Genomic DNA, 19,681 nt, shown 5'->3' on the forward strand with positions numbered 1-19,681 from the left:
ATTTTATTACAAATAACATTTGAAGGTAATTTTGTGATTTTTATTAAGAATAGAATAATTAATAAAATTAAAATAAAGTTTTTATATTGCTTATGTATCCTATATTTCTTATTAAAATTGCGATCGATCGAGGAACACATGTATTTTGTTTGAAATTCAACAGAGGATTTCCGCGACGAAGAGAAAGCGTACAATTTTTGGGATATCCTGCATTTTGAAAGACGGCAGATGGGGCCATTCGAAACCGGGTTCGAATGCGATCCTTTCGCCTCGTGGCGAACGCGATATGACATTTCGATGAATCTGTACAAGATATCTGAAGAAGATTTAATATCTCACAAAAAGTACAATTCTAACAATAATAATGAATCTTTAAATAAGAATACTTTAACATTTCGATACATCTCTAAATCTTAGATTAAAATTCGATAAAAGAAACACTCCACTGTACGATAATCGAATTGTCAAAGCTCTTTGTGCACTTGGAGAAGCTTTTATTAGAATAGTTATATAGAATAGTTATATATAATAGTTTTATAGAATAGTTTAAGATACGAGAGCTATCAGTGATATTTTCATCTTTGAGTTGCTGAAAAATCATTTTTAAATTCTCTAAAAACTATTCCAAGCCATGTATTTGTTACGCAATTATTTTGAAACATCCTTTAGAGGATACGAGAGAAAAGAGAGACGTTTCGTCTGCCAATCTAGCATCTGGCGGATCATTCTCGCCTTCGAAAATTGCGGTATCCGCAACATCGCGCAACTTTGCAGTCTCGAAGAAGCTTGTCGTATCATCGTATCGCGAAAAGACGCTGAAAAGACGCACGTAGCTGCAATTTGCGAACGGCCGCCTACCGAATGCCGCATAATTACGACGTTTCCTGGGGAAAGCTCGCGTGCAACGCGCGCGCGTCGTTGTTGCAACATTGCAACGCGTGCATCGCACAACAAAAGCGGCGTTTCAAAGGAAAATTGGCGCAACAGAGGTGCGCCGTTTTCCGTTTGCTAAGAATACAAAAAAAATGAAAAAAATAATGTAAAAGAAGATCACAAAGTTCTTGGAGGGGACGGTGCATGCAATATCTCTCGTGTATCGCAGTCTAGGAAAGAAGAGAGGGGGAGAGGGGTTTCGGGAGGAATCATATTAAATTATCTCGAAGAAATTAATTTGAAATAAAATTACGAGATAAATTTATCATACACAATTCTCATTGAATTTTTTATGATAATCTCGATTTTAATTTTTCCTCCATTTTTCTCAAGCAATTGTTTTGATTATTAAAACGCGATATATCTCCATAAACCCTCGATGCACTTTGTCGCTGCGTTTTCTTCGCCGATTTCAATTGTTATCCCTGTTCACTGAATATTATTATTTTAAGTGAGTGAGGAAAGGGATGTCTCTTCAAAGCCACGTGTGTACGACAGGTAAAAAGCGAGCAGGAGCAGAAGGAAGGGGAAGAGGGAGATTATCGATTTCTCGCACGCATGTCAATTGCCATTTACACGCAAACGACGAGGAATAAATCTCTAGATCTTTTCGAAAATCTAAAGAAAATGTATAAGAAACCATCGAGATGTACATTTCACGGGATAAAATCTCAAATAACCGACTAGGATGCGATAAATATCATAGAAATTCAATTAAAGTGAATATCAAGAATCGTAAACATAAACAACAATCATATTAAAATGAATTTTCCTACGCGTATAATTAAGCTTCTTTATTATATAAAAATTACAAAATTAATTAAATATTTCTCGTAACAAGAATTTATGAATAATTTTTGAGAAAGCAGGATCTTCGAGTAACTGAAAAATTCCTACGAAAAACGTATTTTTCGAAGTTGCAGATATTATGTTAGACGAGATTAAGATTCTCGAACGCGGAGGCAGTTGATAAAAATTGCATCGCGCGAGATGCATCAGACTCGATTCGCAGAAGGTTGCCGTTGGTCGCGGGAAAAACGCTGTCGAGGGCTTACAAAAACACGAGCAATTGCCATCCCTCCGCATCTCGCGCGCGCGCGCGAAATTGACAGCTGCTGTCGGCGGCCTCACCTGCAGCCGCTGCACCTGCGCTCGTTCGACGTGTGTACTCACCTGCGTCTCGCAAGTGACCCGCGGCGAGCGTGCAACCAGATTAACGACTATGAAGAAAAAGGGAGAAAAAGAGGGGAGGGAAGAAAGAGGCAGAGAGAGAGAGAGAGAGAGAGAAAGCAAGCGTTTAATAATATCGCACTTCCGGCTCCGCGTATTATCGAGATGGATCATAAGGGTACGTAAAGGTCACCGTCACGAACGCGGATTGATAAGTAAGTGCGTATAACGCAATGCGTAACGCATAATCGAGTCGACGGGAGTCGATTGTCACGAGTCGTCGTATGTCGTTTGGCGAAATTTATCGTTCATTGATCCCTTTATATGCACTTGTGTAAATTGGTGTGCAATAATGTTTACAATACGTCGCGTCGTTCATTATGGATTACTATATCGTGCGTTGTACTCGATAATAAAATATGTATAAAGAGACCTTATGTGCAGAAAAGCTTGGCAAAGATCCAAATTGAGGAAAGTGAATTAAAGTGACAGAAATTGAATAAATATTCTAATTAAATAGAATAAAAATATAAATTATATTAAAATAATTATATATGAAATTTAAAAATAATTTTTCAAATAAAAATTTATTTAAATATCGAGTCAAATACTATTTTACACAAATAAAAAAGAATTATTGTTAGTAATTTAGATTTTAAATTAATATTTTTTTAAGGAAAATAAAATCTCGATTTTGCGGGCATTTATATTTAATTTATTCAAGTTTAATAAATTAAACTACTTTATTATATTTAAGAATGTAATATAGATATTTTTTTATATTTGATTATAATTAATTTTATTTTAATTATAATTAATATAATTATATAATTTTATTTTAATATAATTAATATCATTTTATTTTAATTATAATTAATTTTATTTTATTAATAATATATTTTATTATATAATATACACATATTTTATTATATTTACTAAATTAAACTACTTGGTTTCAGCTTTCTATTAATTAATGTTTGCTAAAATATCGGTGCATTTATGGATCATTGCGAATACAACGTAAAAACACCCCTTGAGAAGATCCTCGAACTCGTTGATATTCGGAACAAACTGTTCAGCGGCGGCCTTTATTTCGCCCTAGTCGAACAGACAGCCATAAATCAGCTGAAACGCAGCTTCTTGTTCCGCGATTGCCGCCGGCAAAAGCTCGTCGTGAAACTATGGTTCTTTGCATCTCGAACCAAACGCGTTTCTCAGAGCTTCGCTCTCAACAATACATATTTCCCTCATCGCGACGAGCTTGCATAAGCGAGGAAATACGACGAACATTGCGACGTTAAGAAAAGAGAGAAAGAACCGACAGCTTGCGACTATCTGTTTATGAGAGATATTTTCCTTGCTTTCTGCGGATTTGTTCGCTAAAGTTTATGCTTCTTCTCGCGATCGCTTTTAAATAAATAGATACATCAAGTAAAAAGTGCCTTCGGCTTTTTACTTATATGTGTATATATATGTTGTTGGAAAATCTTTCTTTATTTTATGTGTCTTTATTTTAAATTATATTTTTAATAAATGTCTGTCTTTATTTTAAATTATATTTTTAATAAATTAATATCAGTTTAATCAACTTAAAATTAGATTGTATTTTATATTAATCATTATTTTTTATATTAGTTGTGATTTTCTTCTTCCATATTATTAGTTATAATTATCAAATTATTATTTTCCTAATCCTTTTACTTGTGTGAATGGTTTTATTATACGTCACGACACACTCGCAGTTGCAAATACGCAATATTGCGAAAGATCTCTCGAAAACATCTCAAACTCGGAGATTTTCGCGAATTTCATGGAATCGATCCTTTGAATATGCGTCCCCTGGAGTAAGTGCCGGGATGTATTTACGCTCGCAAGCTCAAGCGGACGCGGAAGTTCCGTCCAACTAGTTTGAATTTAACAAGGAGAAACCGCGACGCGCTTCGGACGACGTGTCGTGGGACTTAGCGAGAGACAGAGGGAACGTTTGCGTAATTATCCCGTGATAGGTTCCCGGCTCAAAGTTAGTCGCGGAGAAGTAGTTCGTTCTCTCAATGAGATACATACATATGTATATACATGTATCGCTCCTGCTTCAGGTCGCTCGTGGGAAATCTGACGAGTGAAAAATGTGCGATATGATATGGAAAACATTTCCTATTCCTCGACAAATACTTTCTATTAATTTTTGACAGCTCTTCGGTTTTTGATTCGGTCTTGATTTGACAGCCAAAATTTGCTTGACATTCGTATTAATTTCTTTTATTATTTTAATAATAGCTCATTTGAGATACTTGTCTCTTATTCGATTAATTGATAAATTTCTATACGTTTTTAATACTTTATAGAAAACTTTATTGAAAAAAATGTTTAATTAATTTTAATTATTTTATTTTTATAAATTTCTTCTTGTATTTTGTAGAAAGTTTATTTCACTAACTAAATTCTTATTTATTATTTGATATTATTTCCAAGTTTTTATTATCAGTGTAACTTTATCGCAAATTATTACTCGAGTAAATTTTCATTCGTGAAATTCGTTTAGTTAATATATATTTTAAGAGATCCAACTCTGGTCGGGATATATTTGACGCACGATTCCTGGCATCAGAATCTCTTTGAAAATTTTTGCGAAGGAAATTTCGGAGTTTCACGGTTCGTTTCCGCTTCGATTTTCCGTTCTCCGCTTCCGGCAGTGGATCAATTGATACCGTGGGGTTTCGATGGGCCACGGGTGAAACGTGACCCAGAGATCCTCGGCGAGAAAACTGCAGCTACAGGAACCCGCTCGGCAGCCACCTCGTCGAGGAAAACGACGCAAAGGCAGAGAGAAGGGAAAGGAGAGCGACAGAGGGAGAGAGAGATGAACGGAGGCAAAGAGAGGAAGGGATCTGTGGAGCGAAACCGGATGGAACGCCCGGTATATCTAGATGATTCGCCTGCATGCTTCGCTCGGCGCCCTTACGAAACCGGATAACAGCCCTCCGCGCAGAGATAACTGATCTTTATGCTTCGTTTCCATGAACCACCATGTTTGCGTTGTGTCTTGCCATCGTTGTTAAATGTACATCATTATCATTTCAACATGTCCCATGCGCTTTCGAAATATTTCTCTACCAAATCACCGAATTGATGACGGTTTAAACTTAATCTTTATGTATTTTATTTCCGATTCTTGCATAGATTTTATTTCTTTTCACTAAATCCATCAATCAAATTTGGATTCCAAATATATACCTGAACAATACACGACGTATCCTTGATACATCTGTAAAAAGGAAATTTACAACGGGTTATTATCGAAATGTACGATTGTAAAGCAGCAACATTCTAGGCTTCGTTTCCATGAATCACCATGCTTGTACTCTGCGTTGTCTTTCCATCCTTGTTAAATGTACATTATCATTATTATTTCAACGTCCCATGCGCTTTCGAAATTTTTTTCTACCAAGTCACCGAACAATTGATGACAAACGAAATTTAATCATTATGTATATTTTGTTTCCATTCTCGTATAGATATTTTATCCTTCTTTAAAGGAGTTTTTCTTTCACTAAATCCATCGAATTTGAATTCCAAATATATACCTGAACAATACATGACGTATCCTTGGTACATCCGTATGTAAAAAGGAAATTTACAACGGGTTATTATCGAAATGTACGATTGTAAAGCAGCAACATTCTATTTAGGCTTCGTTTCCATGAATCACCATGTTTGTACTCTGTTATCTTACCATCGTTGTTAAATGTACATCATTATTATTTCAACGTAGCCCATGCGCTTTCGAAATTTTTTTCTACGGAGTCACCGAACAATTGATGACAAACGAAATTTAATCTTTATGTACATTTTGTTTCCATTCTCGTATAGATATTTTCTCTTTCTTTGAAGGAGTTCTTCTTTCACTAAATCCGTCAATCATCAATTTGGATTTTAAATACATTGAACAACGCTCGACATGGGTACATCCTTGGTACATTCGTATGTAAAAAGGAAATTTATAACGGGTGATTATCTAAATGTACGATCGTAAAGCAGCAACATTCTATTTCCATTGTGCGTGCCAGGTTAAAGATCAATCCTTGGAAAAGCCTTGTTTCCTCGCAGTTTCGAAACTGCCCATTGTTCCCCAAATAGAATTCCCGAAAAGTACGACTTCTTTTTCGAAGCACGGAGGTTGAAGAAGGAAAGTAGCTCGGTTGTACATTTCATAGCGAGGCAATCGATAGGATTCGAGGTCGTTCCGATAACCTTTGCTAATGATGGCTTTCTATGGCGCCGCGCGAGGAGGAGACGTCAGAATCGTGGGAGCCCACGTGTCGGGATCAACGGCATGTATAAACGAGCAGCGAGCCGAACTGCAAATCATCACTTTAATCAGACGTTCAAAAAAAGAGAGAGAGAAAGAAGCACGTTGGCTTATCGACGTTTTCATTCCTGTCTCTTACCCTCCTCAAGAGTTATCGTCCGCTTTAAACGCGTTGCAATTGATCGGGAACGGAATCTTTTTTACTCGTTTGCCACTCGAAAGCGAATAAAAGAAATGAATACAGTAAAATTGTGCGAAAGTCGCAGTCGCTTTACGCGGATGATAAAAAGGAGATCGCACACTTTGCAGATCTTAATTAATTTAATAAAAGCGTCACCGTAACTTCTTTAATTAATTTAATTAAGAGAACTTTTATAAATAAATACCCGGGAATGAGCTTCAACTAAAATCCCTTTTCTTAAAATCCAGTTTATTTCAAATTTTTCCTAATAAATTGTATTTAACAAAATTTTGCAACAAAAAGTTAATAGCCACTTTTCACTTTTTGATCAACTGACAAGTCGAATCGCTAACAACTCAATTGGATAATCAGTCGCTAAGATGAAGAAGATAGTTTTTTTCTCAAAATTCCGACTAAAGTAAAATCTCGAAACGTCAATAATCATTAATGACGCATTTCGGCGAGACACGGTATGCAACGTGCTTGCACTTATCCCATCACGCTTGCGTCGGCCAAATTTGAAACGGTTCAATGGTTCGTTCTCGGTGCTTTAGTTTCTCACGAGTCTGTGTAATTCCATTAGCATCGAACCCTGGAACTAGTTCGCGAAACAATAGGCCGATTTCGAAGATGAGGATTGGCTAAAATTGATCGTTCCTAGCCTTGAAAACTCTCGAAAATTGAGAATGTCGAGTGGTAACGAGATAGCATAATCGGATCAATATAAATAATTAATAAACGCGCCCAAATGTCTGTACTTTGAAAAATTAATGTTACAATCATGCGCAAGATAGCTAAGTAAATGTATAAAAGACGACTTAATTATCCTTAATTTTAATTTTTTAATTATCCTTCTTACCTTGAGACAAGATCGAATTGTCCAAAGCAATTCGTTTCTTGTTTTTTTTAATAATGTTACGAGGTCAGGAATTTTAATTTTCTAGCTTCCTAAAAATTCTTCAGCATTTTAAACCCTCGATTTTTAGCTTGCGACATTAATCCCTCGAAAACTGATTACTTCGGACGACTTTTTCGCGGGGAAATATCGATCTTCGACTCGAGGGAGCATCCGCGATCGATGACGACTCCCCCAGCAGTTATTCGTGTCGCTCTTTTTTTCCGTCGCGAATGACGTCACGCGAAACCTCGATGTACGCGCGTCTGAATGTGCGGTTGCATGTGCGAGCACACGTGTCGACGATGACGGGGAGGACAAAGATACTCGCCATCTGCGCCGCGACAGCTGCAACGTGCGACGGATGCACGTGTGGGAAGTGGAAGGAGGGCGGGGGACACGCACATGTGCACACATACGTACATGCATGAAGAAGGGGTGCCGCTCCCCCGTGCGTCGTTAATCTACTTTCATTATATTTTCGCAATTGGCGCACTTCGTGCGTGCTCTTCTCCTCGCATTCCCTCTTCGGGGTACTCTTTATTTAACTTCCAACCGTCATACGCCAGCCGTCGCAATTTTGCCGGCCTCTTTTCTTCCTTTACCCGCTTTTCTCCCTCGCGATTTTTATTTCGAATATTACCGTACGCAATTGTCCTCGCGGTTCATAATTTAATATCCATCTTGGCACAAGTTATCTTCAGGACTCTGCGATGTATGTTTTTTGATAATACTATTTTTTTATGGTTATTGACACTCCAGTCTTATAAACACACATGCGATACTTTATAAATATATATTTTGCTTTCTTGAAATATATGCAAACATACTAAAGATAATTAAGCTCACAAAGATAGAGGTATCTGTTTGTCCCATAAATGTCTCATAAAATTTCCGTTGAGCCTCAGAGAAGCGTACGAGGGTTCAAAGAAGTCAATAGAAACTAAAATATCTACTAATGCTTGCCGATCGAGCGGTTGAAGAACGTGCCGCCAGACAAAGACCTAAGCTGAGCTCAGAATCGAACAGAACGGACCTGTTTCACGACTGGGAGACCTTCGTGCATGCACACTCTCTCTTTCTCTTTCTCTCTCTCTCGCGATCAGGCTGCTGCCAGATCTGGTACTCGGGACGAGTATCGCGGCTGGTCCAGGTCGCCTCGGGAGGAGACCGTTCGAAGCAGAGGGCGATGAAGAAGAAACCAGAGAGCGGGATTATTTAACGCCCGAGTTAATCCCAAGCCACCCGCCATTTCTTTCTTCTGCAGTTTCATTAAAAAAGTTAACAATTTATTTTCATCCATGCATTTTCGTGCTGCATCCTTTAAAAGAGAAGATCAGAGGATTCGCGCGCTCAACAGCAATTAAAAAATATTATTATTTGTCTTTCTTAATTATCCTGAATGAAGATCCATGATAGAGATCATATGTTTTGTTTGTATATATATGTGTGTTTCTCTTTCATGGATATATTCAATCTTTCTCAATAAGTAGCCACAATTATAATTTATGCATATAATCGCGTTCTCGCCAATCAATTTCTCTGTCCTACATTTGGACTAATCGCGAATCCGCGAAATCATACCGTTTAATGTGGCTCATTACGCTGGCGTTTTGCATAGCGATTCGGTTGATTTAATAGAACAATTCTATTAGGCTGCAATGACGCGCCCATAAATCAGCATCGGTTTATTCTACAACCATCTACCGGGTATCACGTGATAATAAGATCTAACGAATATGATGTACATTTAATTATAAAATATTATAAAATCAAATATTTATATACAGAAATATACAGGGTGTTTCTTAATAAGTGCGAAAGTTTTAGGAAATGATCCTTTGTCGAAAATTAAGGGGGGTTTTTCATATAAACATCCCTGCCTGTGGAGTTACACTCCTCCAAAAATGGGGGTAAAAATTAGGTTTTTATTTTTTTCTCAAATTTGAAACAAGTTAAAGAAATGAAATTAGGTGGATATTTTCTACTTTTTACTTTCTGGTAAAAAGGTTATTTATTAATATTTTTTTCAGCCTCCCATACTGTTATAAGGGGATAAAACTAGCAACTCCTATTCAATTTTTTATTAGAACTTTTTAATGGTTAGATGAAAAACCCCTCTTAATTTTCGACAAAGAATCATCTCTTAAAATTTTTCATACTTATTAAGAAACATCCTGTATATATTTTATACAAAAATATTAAATATATGAGAAATTGAAATTCAAAAAATATAATAGAAAATATATTTTATATATTATTTATTTTTTATTTTTATTTTTTACTATTTATTTATATATTTAATAACTTTTATATTATTTATTTACTCATTATTCACGTGCGCAAACATATTATATGAATATACTGGGTGTTAAAAAAGTCTGGACACGGTCGAATATCTCAATAAGGAAGAGTTTTACTAGAAAGTGTTTCAGACAAAAGTTGTATGGCTTCGAGGGGGACATAACATGGTACCATTGGTTTGACCTTGAAGAGTTATTTGAAGGTCACATGAAGGTCACCTTCAATTTCTTAAATGGAACCCTCTATTTTTTATTGCATATTCTTGTAGCTTATCTTGAGGGCTTTCCAAAACACTATAATAAAATATTTTTCCCTCAAGTACTTTTTGAGTTATAAGGCTTGAAATCATTTCTTAATTTTACATAAACCGTAAAATATCTTGTAAAATATTCATTTTTCGATTATCTTACCTTCATACTTTTATGTACAAAATAATGAGAGGAATCAATTGGAGTAAAGAAAACATACAGTTGTTTTTAAGAAAAAATATGGAATTGTTAATTGCTTACATATTTTTTCTTCAAAACAACTATGTGTTTTCTTTACACCAATTGATTCTTCTCATTATTTTGTACATAAAAATATTAAGGTAATCGAAAAATGAATATTTTACTAGATAATTTACAGTTTATGTAAAATTAAGAAATTATTTCAAGCCTCATAACTCGGAAAGTACTTAATGAAAACTAACTTAAGTAACTTAAGTAACTTATAGTGTTTTGGAAAGCTCTCGAGATGAGCTATAAGAATATGTAAAAGCATATAGGGTGTCCCATTTAAAAAGTTGGACGTGACCTTCACGTGACCTTCAGGTGACTCTTAAAGGTCAAACTAATAGCACCATGTTATGTCCCCCTCGAAGCCATACAACTTTTGTCTGAAACACTTTCTAGTAAAACTCTTCCTTATCGAGATATTCGACCGTGTCCAGTTTTTTAACACCCAGTATATTTGATCCAATAATATAGCAATATATTACTTTTGCGTGCAAATACTTGGGTGCTATAAATTAGAGTCTCGCATACCCCTTCTTCTTCACATCTGGACCCGTGATCTAAAATCTCGTCGTCGATTTTTGCAACATCTTTTTCCCCGTCACTCTCGGACGTGCGTGCGCATTCGTACCATCATAAATATTCATCCCGGCAATCCCGAACAAACTTTTGCTTCTTCTCCTCCTCTCTCTCTCTCTCTCTCTTTCTCTCTCGCGGTCGACTCTCCACACGCGTATAAATCGATATTGGCATCTATCGGCACCTCCGATCCCCGCTCACTTTTCAACAGCCGGAAATGGGTTATCTATTCGGTTCGCGGCCGCTCTTCCTTTTCCCCCGTTTTCGGCGCGAGGTCCTTTTTCTCCCTTTTTTTTACGCCACGGTATATTTCACGCAAATCGACCTCGAAATTACCACGCTATCGCCATTCGTTATTTTCTTCGACGGCGCGGATAGTTGGCGAACATGTGTGTTATTAACTGCGCGAATCGCGTAAAAATTAATCCATCTTGGACAGATTGTCGGACGAACATTTTGAGGCTTGCACCGCTTTACTCCGATCACCCTATATAAAATCTATAACTATTAATGGCAATCTGGCCTATATTCAAATCTGATGATAATCCGATGAATCCGAGAGGATCGCGATTGCAGCATCAGTCAGTTTACCGCGAAACAAAGAGTCGTGTCGATGAAAAATGTTAATTAACGTTCGCATAATCGGGCATTTGTAATTCATGCAGGCAGATATTTTACATCGTCTTCTTTTATCGGCCTTCGTGCTCCACTTGTCTCGAACAAAGTTCGAAATTCAATTGAAAAAATCTGCACGAGGTGCTCGACTCCTTCAAAAGGGCCATTCATGCAGCCACACGACACGTGTATCTGTGCGTTTGTGACGTAATACATCAAGCGCACAGTTTCATTAGCGTCAGGGAAACTCGTAAAACGCTTCGTATCGTTGACATACGTGTCTTATCAACAGTCGTAATGTTACAACAGCTCTTTCGTCCTAACAAGTCTGCAGATTATTTCATAGAGATATTATTCAGTCCAGCAGATGTGAAAACAATTATAATATTTATAGATGATTCGTAAATTTTGTAATTTATAAATATGATATAATTCAATAAATTTCTGTAAATTTTAATCCACGTAATTTTATTACAAGTACAAAGTTATAATTTATAAGCTTCTCTCTTGTGGTCCAGCGGTCGCTGTCGCATCTCGGTTTCTCCCTTCGAAAGCGCAGTATCGTCGCCTCTTAGGTTTGTTTTTAGCATTATCGAGCACGCAAGTGACTCGAAGAAATTTCATTCTGTACGTAATCTCGGTCACGAACGACCTACATCCGCGCGCGTCAAAGTTGCGGCAACTTCCAGATAAGGAAGTTCGCGCGAAACAAGGAGTTTTCAATCGACAACGAGTGTATTTCGCTCGAAAAGCCGAAAATCTTGAAAATCGACTAAATCTCGACGAGTTCTCGACCAACGAGCCGCGAAACATCGCGAGGACGTCGTACATCCTTGGCCTCATCGTCCGAATAAAACTTCATATACCACACGTAGAGTTATACCGAATCTTCCGAAAATTAAAAATCCCTCTAAAAAAACCTTACAAAAATAAAAAAATACGCCAAATACATAAAAAATATTCTACCTTGTATGCAACAAAATATTTAATAAAAGAAGTCCTTAAAAATAATTTACAGTAATTTTCCCCTCACAAAGTCATTTTTTTTTTCCAAAAAACAAAACCTCAACAAATAATTTTCCTATCTTCCGGAAATTAAAAATCTATAACCGAAAATAAAAATGCATATCGCATGCAATTTTCAAGGTGAAAGATTTTTTGCAAGATATGACATATGATGATGTGATGATATCGAGTCAATTTTGAATGAAAAAACAATTTAATTCTATGAATCGACAATAATTTTTTGAAGCTTGGGTGAGATAAGCAAGCTCTTTCCGGATAGGATCTTAGTTTCATGTTTCATTCATCATTTTGCAATTCGCGAATCGATCGAAGCAAGCGCGAGGAAGATCTCGCGCTTGTTTCAGGAGAGAGAGAGCTTCGCGTTATCGCGTTTGAAGTCGATAAAATTCCAGGCGCCGAAATAAAGCGGGATCAGAACGGACTTTGACGGGATTCGTCGGGATTTAGTGTCCCGGTTTTTCAGAATTCACGTAAATTTCGTTCTTGACGGAACTTTTGCCTGCAGAGATCTCCGACGATTGTGACGTCATGAAGAGTCTCTGGATGTAAAAGCGAGATATATATGCATATAAAAATATTATACATGTATTTTACACACACACAAAGTTGTTTACAATATAACATAACATATTATAATATAAATTAATACATTTATAATATAAATAAATTAATATTAATAAATTATATGTATTAATAATAAATTATAAATATTAATAATAAATTATAAATATTAATAAATAATAAATTATTTATCATCAAGAGACACGGTAGTGTCTTTGCTAAGTCCCAGCGTAAGCAAAAATGCACTCCGTGTATTATCAAAAGACACGGTAGTGTCTTTGCTAAGTCCCAGCGTAAGCAAAAATGCACTCCGTGTATTATTACGCGAGTCGGATTGAGAGTCAAGATATAATAACTCGATATTTTTATTTCTCATATAACCGCTCAACGGATCGAGTTCTTAGTAGAATTAATCGATAGCTTGGGTTTAAATTAAATAATAAAAGTGTTTTTATTTTTGCGCTACGTGCTCTGTAAACGGAGATATCATGATGCAAAGTCTGAAATGTGAAAATTTCGATTAAGAAACGTCGTCATGGTCGTCATCAACTCCTCTTAACGTAACAAAGAAAATACAGAAATACGTTTCCAACGTCTGCCACAAGAATGCGCTAGCAGTGATTCACGCGACGCAGCATTAGTAGCGCTCTGTGGCGTTAACGGTGCTTATAAATATGTTGTAAAAGGTTAAGTGTGTCACTTCAGGTAATTATATAAAATAATAATATACATATAACATTTATATATTTAGATTAGATTGTATCTATATTATTATTTCAGATTATATATATATATATATATATATATATATATATATATATATATATATATATATATATATCAAGAGACACGGTAGTGTCTACTTCACTACAGCTATAACATGGACGTGGACACAGCGAGTGACAATACATCTATCGACGACAAGATAGATGACTTTTGCGAAAATCCGACGCGGGATGCATTAACGGAAGGTCTTATGAGTCTCTTGAAACCTACGGTGGATCAACTGGACGAGAGAATTCGCGCCACAAGGTGACGTCAAGTTTTCTGTTCAGCGCGCATGCAATAATAGTAACATTTATTTTTCGCGTTTCTTCTTGCAAATTTACGTATATTTATTATTCTTATATTTCTTTCACAGTACGTACTATTTATTGCAAAATATATGTTTATTCATCGAATTGTAACGATAAAAAATTGCGATTTACTTACACAAGCAACATATATATCTTATTGTTACCTATTTTACAAGAATTCTTGAGCATTTTGAAAATCATTTTCAATTTTCATATATAATTATTGGAATGTTATAAAAAATTGTGCTTCTATCATGTACTACAAGTTGCGTACAAAAGTTGCGAAGAGTATTATTTTTTATGCATAACTATTCTCTTTGTTATAGGATATGTCAAATAGAGCTGAAGCAGCGGATTGTTATTACTTAACATTGATTACTTTGCAAGTTTTATAAAAGAAATTTCTTATAATTTTCACCGTAAATTTTATGGAAACTCCAGTAGTTAATTTATCAGATGAAGAACTTAAGACAGTTTATGATCCTTCTGAGGATTCGTATCTTTTAATAGATGCTTTGGAAGAAGATTTAGACATTCTGCATGCGATGAAACCTGTGATTTGTTTAGAAATAGGTAGTGGTTCTGGTATAGTCATCACAGCTCTAGCAATGGCATTGAAAAAATATAATGCTCATTTTATTGCAATTGATATAATCATTATAACATAGAATATTGAAATTCAAAATTTCAAAATTAAAAATAATTTATGCTTTGCGAAAGAAAATTAAAAATGAAAAATAGTTTATGCAAAAGCATAGAAAGAAAAAATCATTATAACATAGAATATTGAAATTCAAAATTTCAAAATTAAAAATAATTTATGCTTTGCGAAAGAAAATTAAAAATGAAAAGTAGTTTATGCAAAAGCATAGAAAGAAAAAATCATCATAACATAGAATATTGAAATTCAAAATTTCAAAATTAAAAATAATTTATGCTTTGCGAAAGAAAATTAAAAATGAAAAGTAGTTTATGCAAAAGCATAGAAAGAAAAAATCATTATAACATAGAATATTGAAATTCAAAATTTCAAAATTAAAAATAATTTATGCTTTGCGAAAGAAAATTAAAAATGAAAAGTAGTTTATGCAAAAGCATAGAAAGAAAAAATCATCATAACATAGAATATTGAAATTCAAAATTTCAAAATTAAAAATAATTTATGCTTTGCGAAAGAAAATTAAAAATGAAAAGTAGTTTATGCAAAAGCATAGAAAGAAAAAATAAATACTCTATGCTATGATGATATTACATACACACACGCACACGCATGTACACATATACAAACATATTTTTATATCATCATAACGTAGAATATTTAAATTTTCAAAATTAAAAATAGCTTATGCTTTGCAAAAGGAAATGAAAAATAAAAAGTAGTTTGTGCAAAGCATAGAAAGAAAAAACAAAAAGACACATTTATAAAAAATATTCTATGTATGATGATACACACACACACGCACACGCATACACATTTAAATATTAATAAAAATTAAAAATATTATTTCTATAACGGGCTGAGGTTCTTGGATTGGAACTTCGGCCTCGGGCTCGTCCTCTCGACCGTCCCGCTCTAGCCCATCGTGCACGCGGTTGTTCTACAATAAAAGAAATATTTTAATGTTATTTTATTTGAATATAATATTTAAAGAAGAACTGCACGGATTAACTATATTGAAAGTTAATAAATCTAATTTTAATATATGTACATTCAGATTCATGAATTTAACATTACGCAAAATACTTTTAGCCTTTTAAAATATAAAAATAATTATTTGTGAATTAAAAATTTCTTTTGTAAAATATAATTTATACGACACAAAAATTCATGAAAATAAAAATTTTAATTCTATAGAAGGCTAAAAATACTTTGAGCAATGTTAAATTCATAAATCTGAAAATGTAATAGATTTATTAACTTTTAACATAGCTGATTCATTTAGCTGATTCCTTTATAATTAACGTGCCAATTATATAATTCAAAATTATTTACCTCTTACTTGCCCCGCTGTCGTTATCGGTGACGACGGCGGCGGTGGCAGCGGTGACGACGCTGACGGCGATGGCAGCGGTGACGACGCTGACGGCGATGGCAGCGGTGACGACGTTGACGGCGGCAGTGGCGGTGGTAGTGATGCCATCGTTGGTGGCGGCGATTCTTTTTGTGTTTCCATTAATTTTTGTATTTTTTTTTTAAGTATTATATTTTCTTTTAAAGCCGCTTCAGCCTCAACACGTAAAAAGGACGACAATTCAATTTCTGGCTCCATTTCTTCCATATTGTAGGTTCTGAAAGAATGGAAACATATAAAATATATATTATAAAATATGTTTAGAAATGATAGTAGAAATGATAGATAATAAATGATTAATCTTCATTTTAATCTTTTATTGTAATGCATATATGTATTGTGTGTGCAACACAAATATGAATTACAATAAAAAATAAGTAATTACAATAAGTGAATTACAATAAATTTTTATTCCCTTGTTATCTATCATTTCTTACGCATATGTATTAATAATATAATGTGTTACACTTACTTTTTAGGATTTTCTTCATTTTCCTTTTCGTTAGATCTGAAAATAGAAATGTATAAAATATATTGTACAATATAAAATATTTTTGTATTACAATAAAAGATTAAAATAAAAATTAATTCTTTGTCATCTATTTTTATTATATATTTCTATATTTTTATTATATATATGTATTACAATATGTATTACAATAAAGTGTTAAAATAAAAGTTAACCAAGTATTGTGTGTGCAATACATATGCATTATAATAAAAGATTAAGATAATAAAATATTAAAATAGATTATAAAACATTTTTATAATGAAATAATAGATTGTTATCTATCATTTCTATAAAAAATTTTATAATATTTTATTATTTTATATATTTTATTATTTTAATCCTTATTGTAATGCATATGAGTTGCACACACAATACTTGGTTAACCTTTATTTTAATCTTTTATTGTAATACATATATATGTGTTATACGCAGAAGTACATATAGTTACGTATCGCAACAACTAATGGTTAGTTTTAATTTTAATGGTCTATTTTAATCTTTTATTATAATGTATTTGTATTGCGCATGCAACATATAGTAATATATATGTATTATAACAATCATTAGTTATTGCGATGAGTAATTATATGTATTTGTATGTATAATACATATATGAATTATAAGACATTTAAATAAAAGTTAAACAGTATCATGCGTGAAACATATATAATAGAAGATTATAATAAAAGATTGAAATAAAATATATAAAATAATAAATTATATTATAAAATATCTTTATAGATATTATTAATAATCATTGCTTACCTTTTGTGAGTTTCATTATCATTAATTGCTGGTTCTTTTTCGTTTCTGGAACTGTAAATGTATAATATAAGTTATAAAATATTTGTATAAAAATGATAGAAAACGTATTGGTTTATCTTTATTTTATTCTTTTATTGTAATACATATGTATTGCATGCACAACATATACATATTACAATAACGAATTAAAATAAAGATAAACTATTTCATTTCTATAAAGATCTTTTATAATATTTTATTATTTTATATATTTTTAATCTTTTATTGTGCATATTTGTTGCGTGCACAATATTTAGTTAACTTTTATTGTAATGCATTTATATTGCTATATGTTGCGTGCACACAATACAAATGTATTATAATAAAGGATTAAAATAATCATTAATTATTGCGATGAATAACTATATGTATTTCTGCGTATAACATATATTTTATGTATTATAATAAAGGGTTAAAATAAAGATTAGCCAAGTATTGTGCATGCAATACATATGCATTATAATAAAAGATTAAGATAATAGAATAATAAAATAATAAATTATAAAATATCTTTATAGAAATGATAGATAAGTGATTAATTTTTGTTTTTATCTTTTATTGGAAGTGAAAATATATAATATAAATTATAAAATATTTTTATAAAAATGATAGATAACGTTTTGGTTTATCTTTATTTTAATATTTTCTTATAATATGTATCACGCGTGCAACATATAATGTGTGTATTACGATAAAAGATTAAAATAAAGGTTAACCAATATTATCTATTATTTGTATATTAATAAAATTTATATATATATATATATATATATATATATATATATATATAATGTATTTATATTCATGCTTACCTTTTGCGATTAGCCATTGTAAAAAGTGGAAAATAACTCACTTTTTCTCCGTTCCATTTATATATTCAATGATAAATTAGATAAGCAAAGCAACGATTATTCATTAATGGATTTATAAGTATTAATTGTGAATAATAAATGTAGATTTCTAATGACATATTGATTTGTAATTATCCGTTATTTTTGCAATAAGAATAGCAAAGAAGTTTGAAGGATCTGAATATCTATATAGTAAGCAAAGAGGACCGTCGAATTTTAATGAAATATGACGGGGGTGGTGGCGGGTTCTTTGCTCATTTATTTAAAGATGTTTAACATATAGTACAAAAAAGAGTGATATCCCTAAAAAAATTACCCTTTTAAAAAAAAGGTAAAAAAAGGTGCTAAGTCCGCGTAAAAAACAGTATATGTATTTGCAAAATAGTGTATTATTAACTGTAAAAAACTATTGTAAAAAACCTGTCTCCAAAATAGTGTTATTTTAAAACTGTAAAAAACTACTGTAAAAAACCTATCTTCAAAATAGGATTATTTTAATCTACAAAATAGTTATTTTAATCTGCACAAAATAGTGTTATTTTAAACCGTAAAAAATTGTTTTACAAATTATTTTAATTTTGTGTAAAATTGTATATCCTACAAAAATAATGATATCAAAAAAATTGCGCTAAGTGAAAATAAAAACTTATAAAAATATTTTAACCAAAAGAAGTTATATAAAATGTTGTTTTAATTTTCTACATTATATCCTAGAAAAATGATGATATCCAAAAATTACGCTAATTGAAAATAAAAACTTAAAATATTTTAACTAAAAAAAATTGTACAAAATAATTGTTTTAATTTCCTACAAATAATATTAAAAAGTTGCGCCAACTGAATAAAAATTTTCACTATAAAATATACATTTCTTTTTTATTTCCAATATTAAAAGAAAAATGATATTAAATGAATTGTAATATATCTATTATAAAAAATCGTTGAAAATATGAACAATCATATACATTGCAATAATCATATGCATATATCCTGAAAAGTTTAATTGAAAAAAAAAAAAGGAAATGATAATACAAAATACAAAATTAAAAATTATTAAAAAAATTAAAAATTAGAAATTAATAAAAAAAAAATAAAAATTTATATAAAAATTAAAAATTAATACATATAAAAAAATTTTAGTTAAAAAACTTAGCGCTGCTACGTTGAATAATGTGCTAATGAAATTAGCAGCGCTAAGTTTTTTAACTAAAATTTTTTTATATGTATTAATTTTTAATTTTTATATAAATTTTTATTTTTTTTTTATTAATTTCTAATTTTTAATTTTTTTAATAATTTT

The 19,681-nt window shown here is 32.4% G+C and overlaps 3 protein-coding genes across 6 annotated transcripts in view; 1 reads left to right on the forward strand and 2 right to left on the reverse strand.

The window, feature by feature from the left end:
- Window positions 1-19,681, reverse strand: part of LOC145959279 (serine/threonine-protein kinase NLK-like) — a 143,842-nt gene that overhangs the window by 60,001 nt on the left and 64,160 nt on the right. The window lies entirely within an intron of this gene.
- On the forward strand, window positions 13,457-15,106 carry LOC145959286 (SNAPIN protein homolog). Of its 2 annotated transcripts, none has more exons than XM_083077969.1 (3): window positions 13,457-13,772; window positions 13,913-14,099; window positions 14,470-15,106. In XM_083077969.1, the coding sequence occupies exons 2-3, from the start codon at window positions 13,948-13,950 to the stop codon at window positions 14,510-14,512; spliced, it is 195 nt and encodes a 64-aa protein (XP_082934095.1). In that variant the 5' UTR covers window positions 13,457-13,772; window positions 13,913-13,947; the 3' UTR covers window positions 14,513-15,106. The 2 variants fall into 2 exon arrangements, with proteins under 2 accessions (XP_082934095.1, XP_082934094.1); XM_083077968.1 differs by having other exon boundaries at window positions 13,458-13,772; window positions 13,848-14,099.
- Window positions 16,082-18,832, reverse strand: LOC145959285 (uncharacterized). Its single transcript, XM_083077967.1, has 4 exons — window positions 18,343-18,832; window positions 17,492-17,542; window positions 16,688-16,723; window positions 16,082-16,432 (listed from the first exon to the last, which is right to left on the reverse strand). Exons 1-4 carry the CDS (start codon window positions 18,357-18,359, stop codon window positions 16,129-16,131), a joined length of 408 nt encoding a protein of 135 aa, XP_082934093.1. The 5' UTR covers window positions 18,360-18,832; the 3' UTR covers window positions 16,082-16,128.

Source organism: Camponotus vicinus, unplaced genomic scaffold (genome assembly GCF_025532165.1).
Source record: "Camponotus vicinus isolate PSW18456_S1 unplaced genomic scaffold, iyCamVici1.0 SCAF_1, whole genome shotgun sequence".
Taxonomy (NCBI): Eukaryota; Metazoa; Arthropoda; class Insecta; order Hymenoptera; family Formicidae; genus Camponotus; species Camponotus vicinus.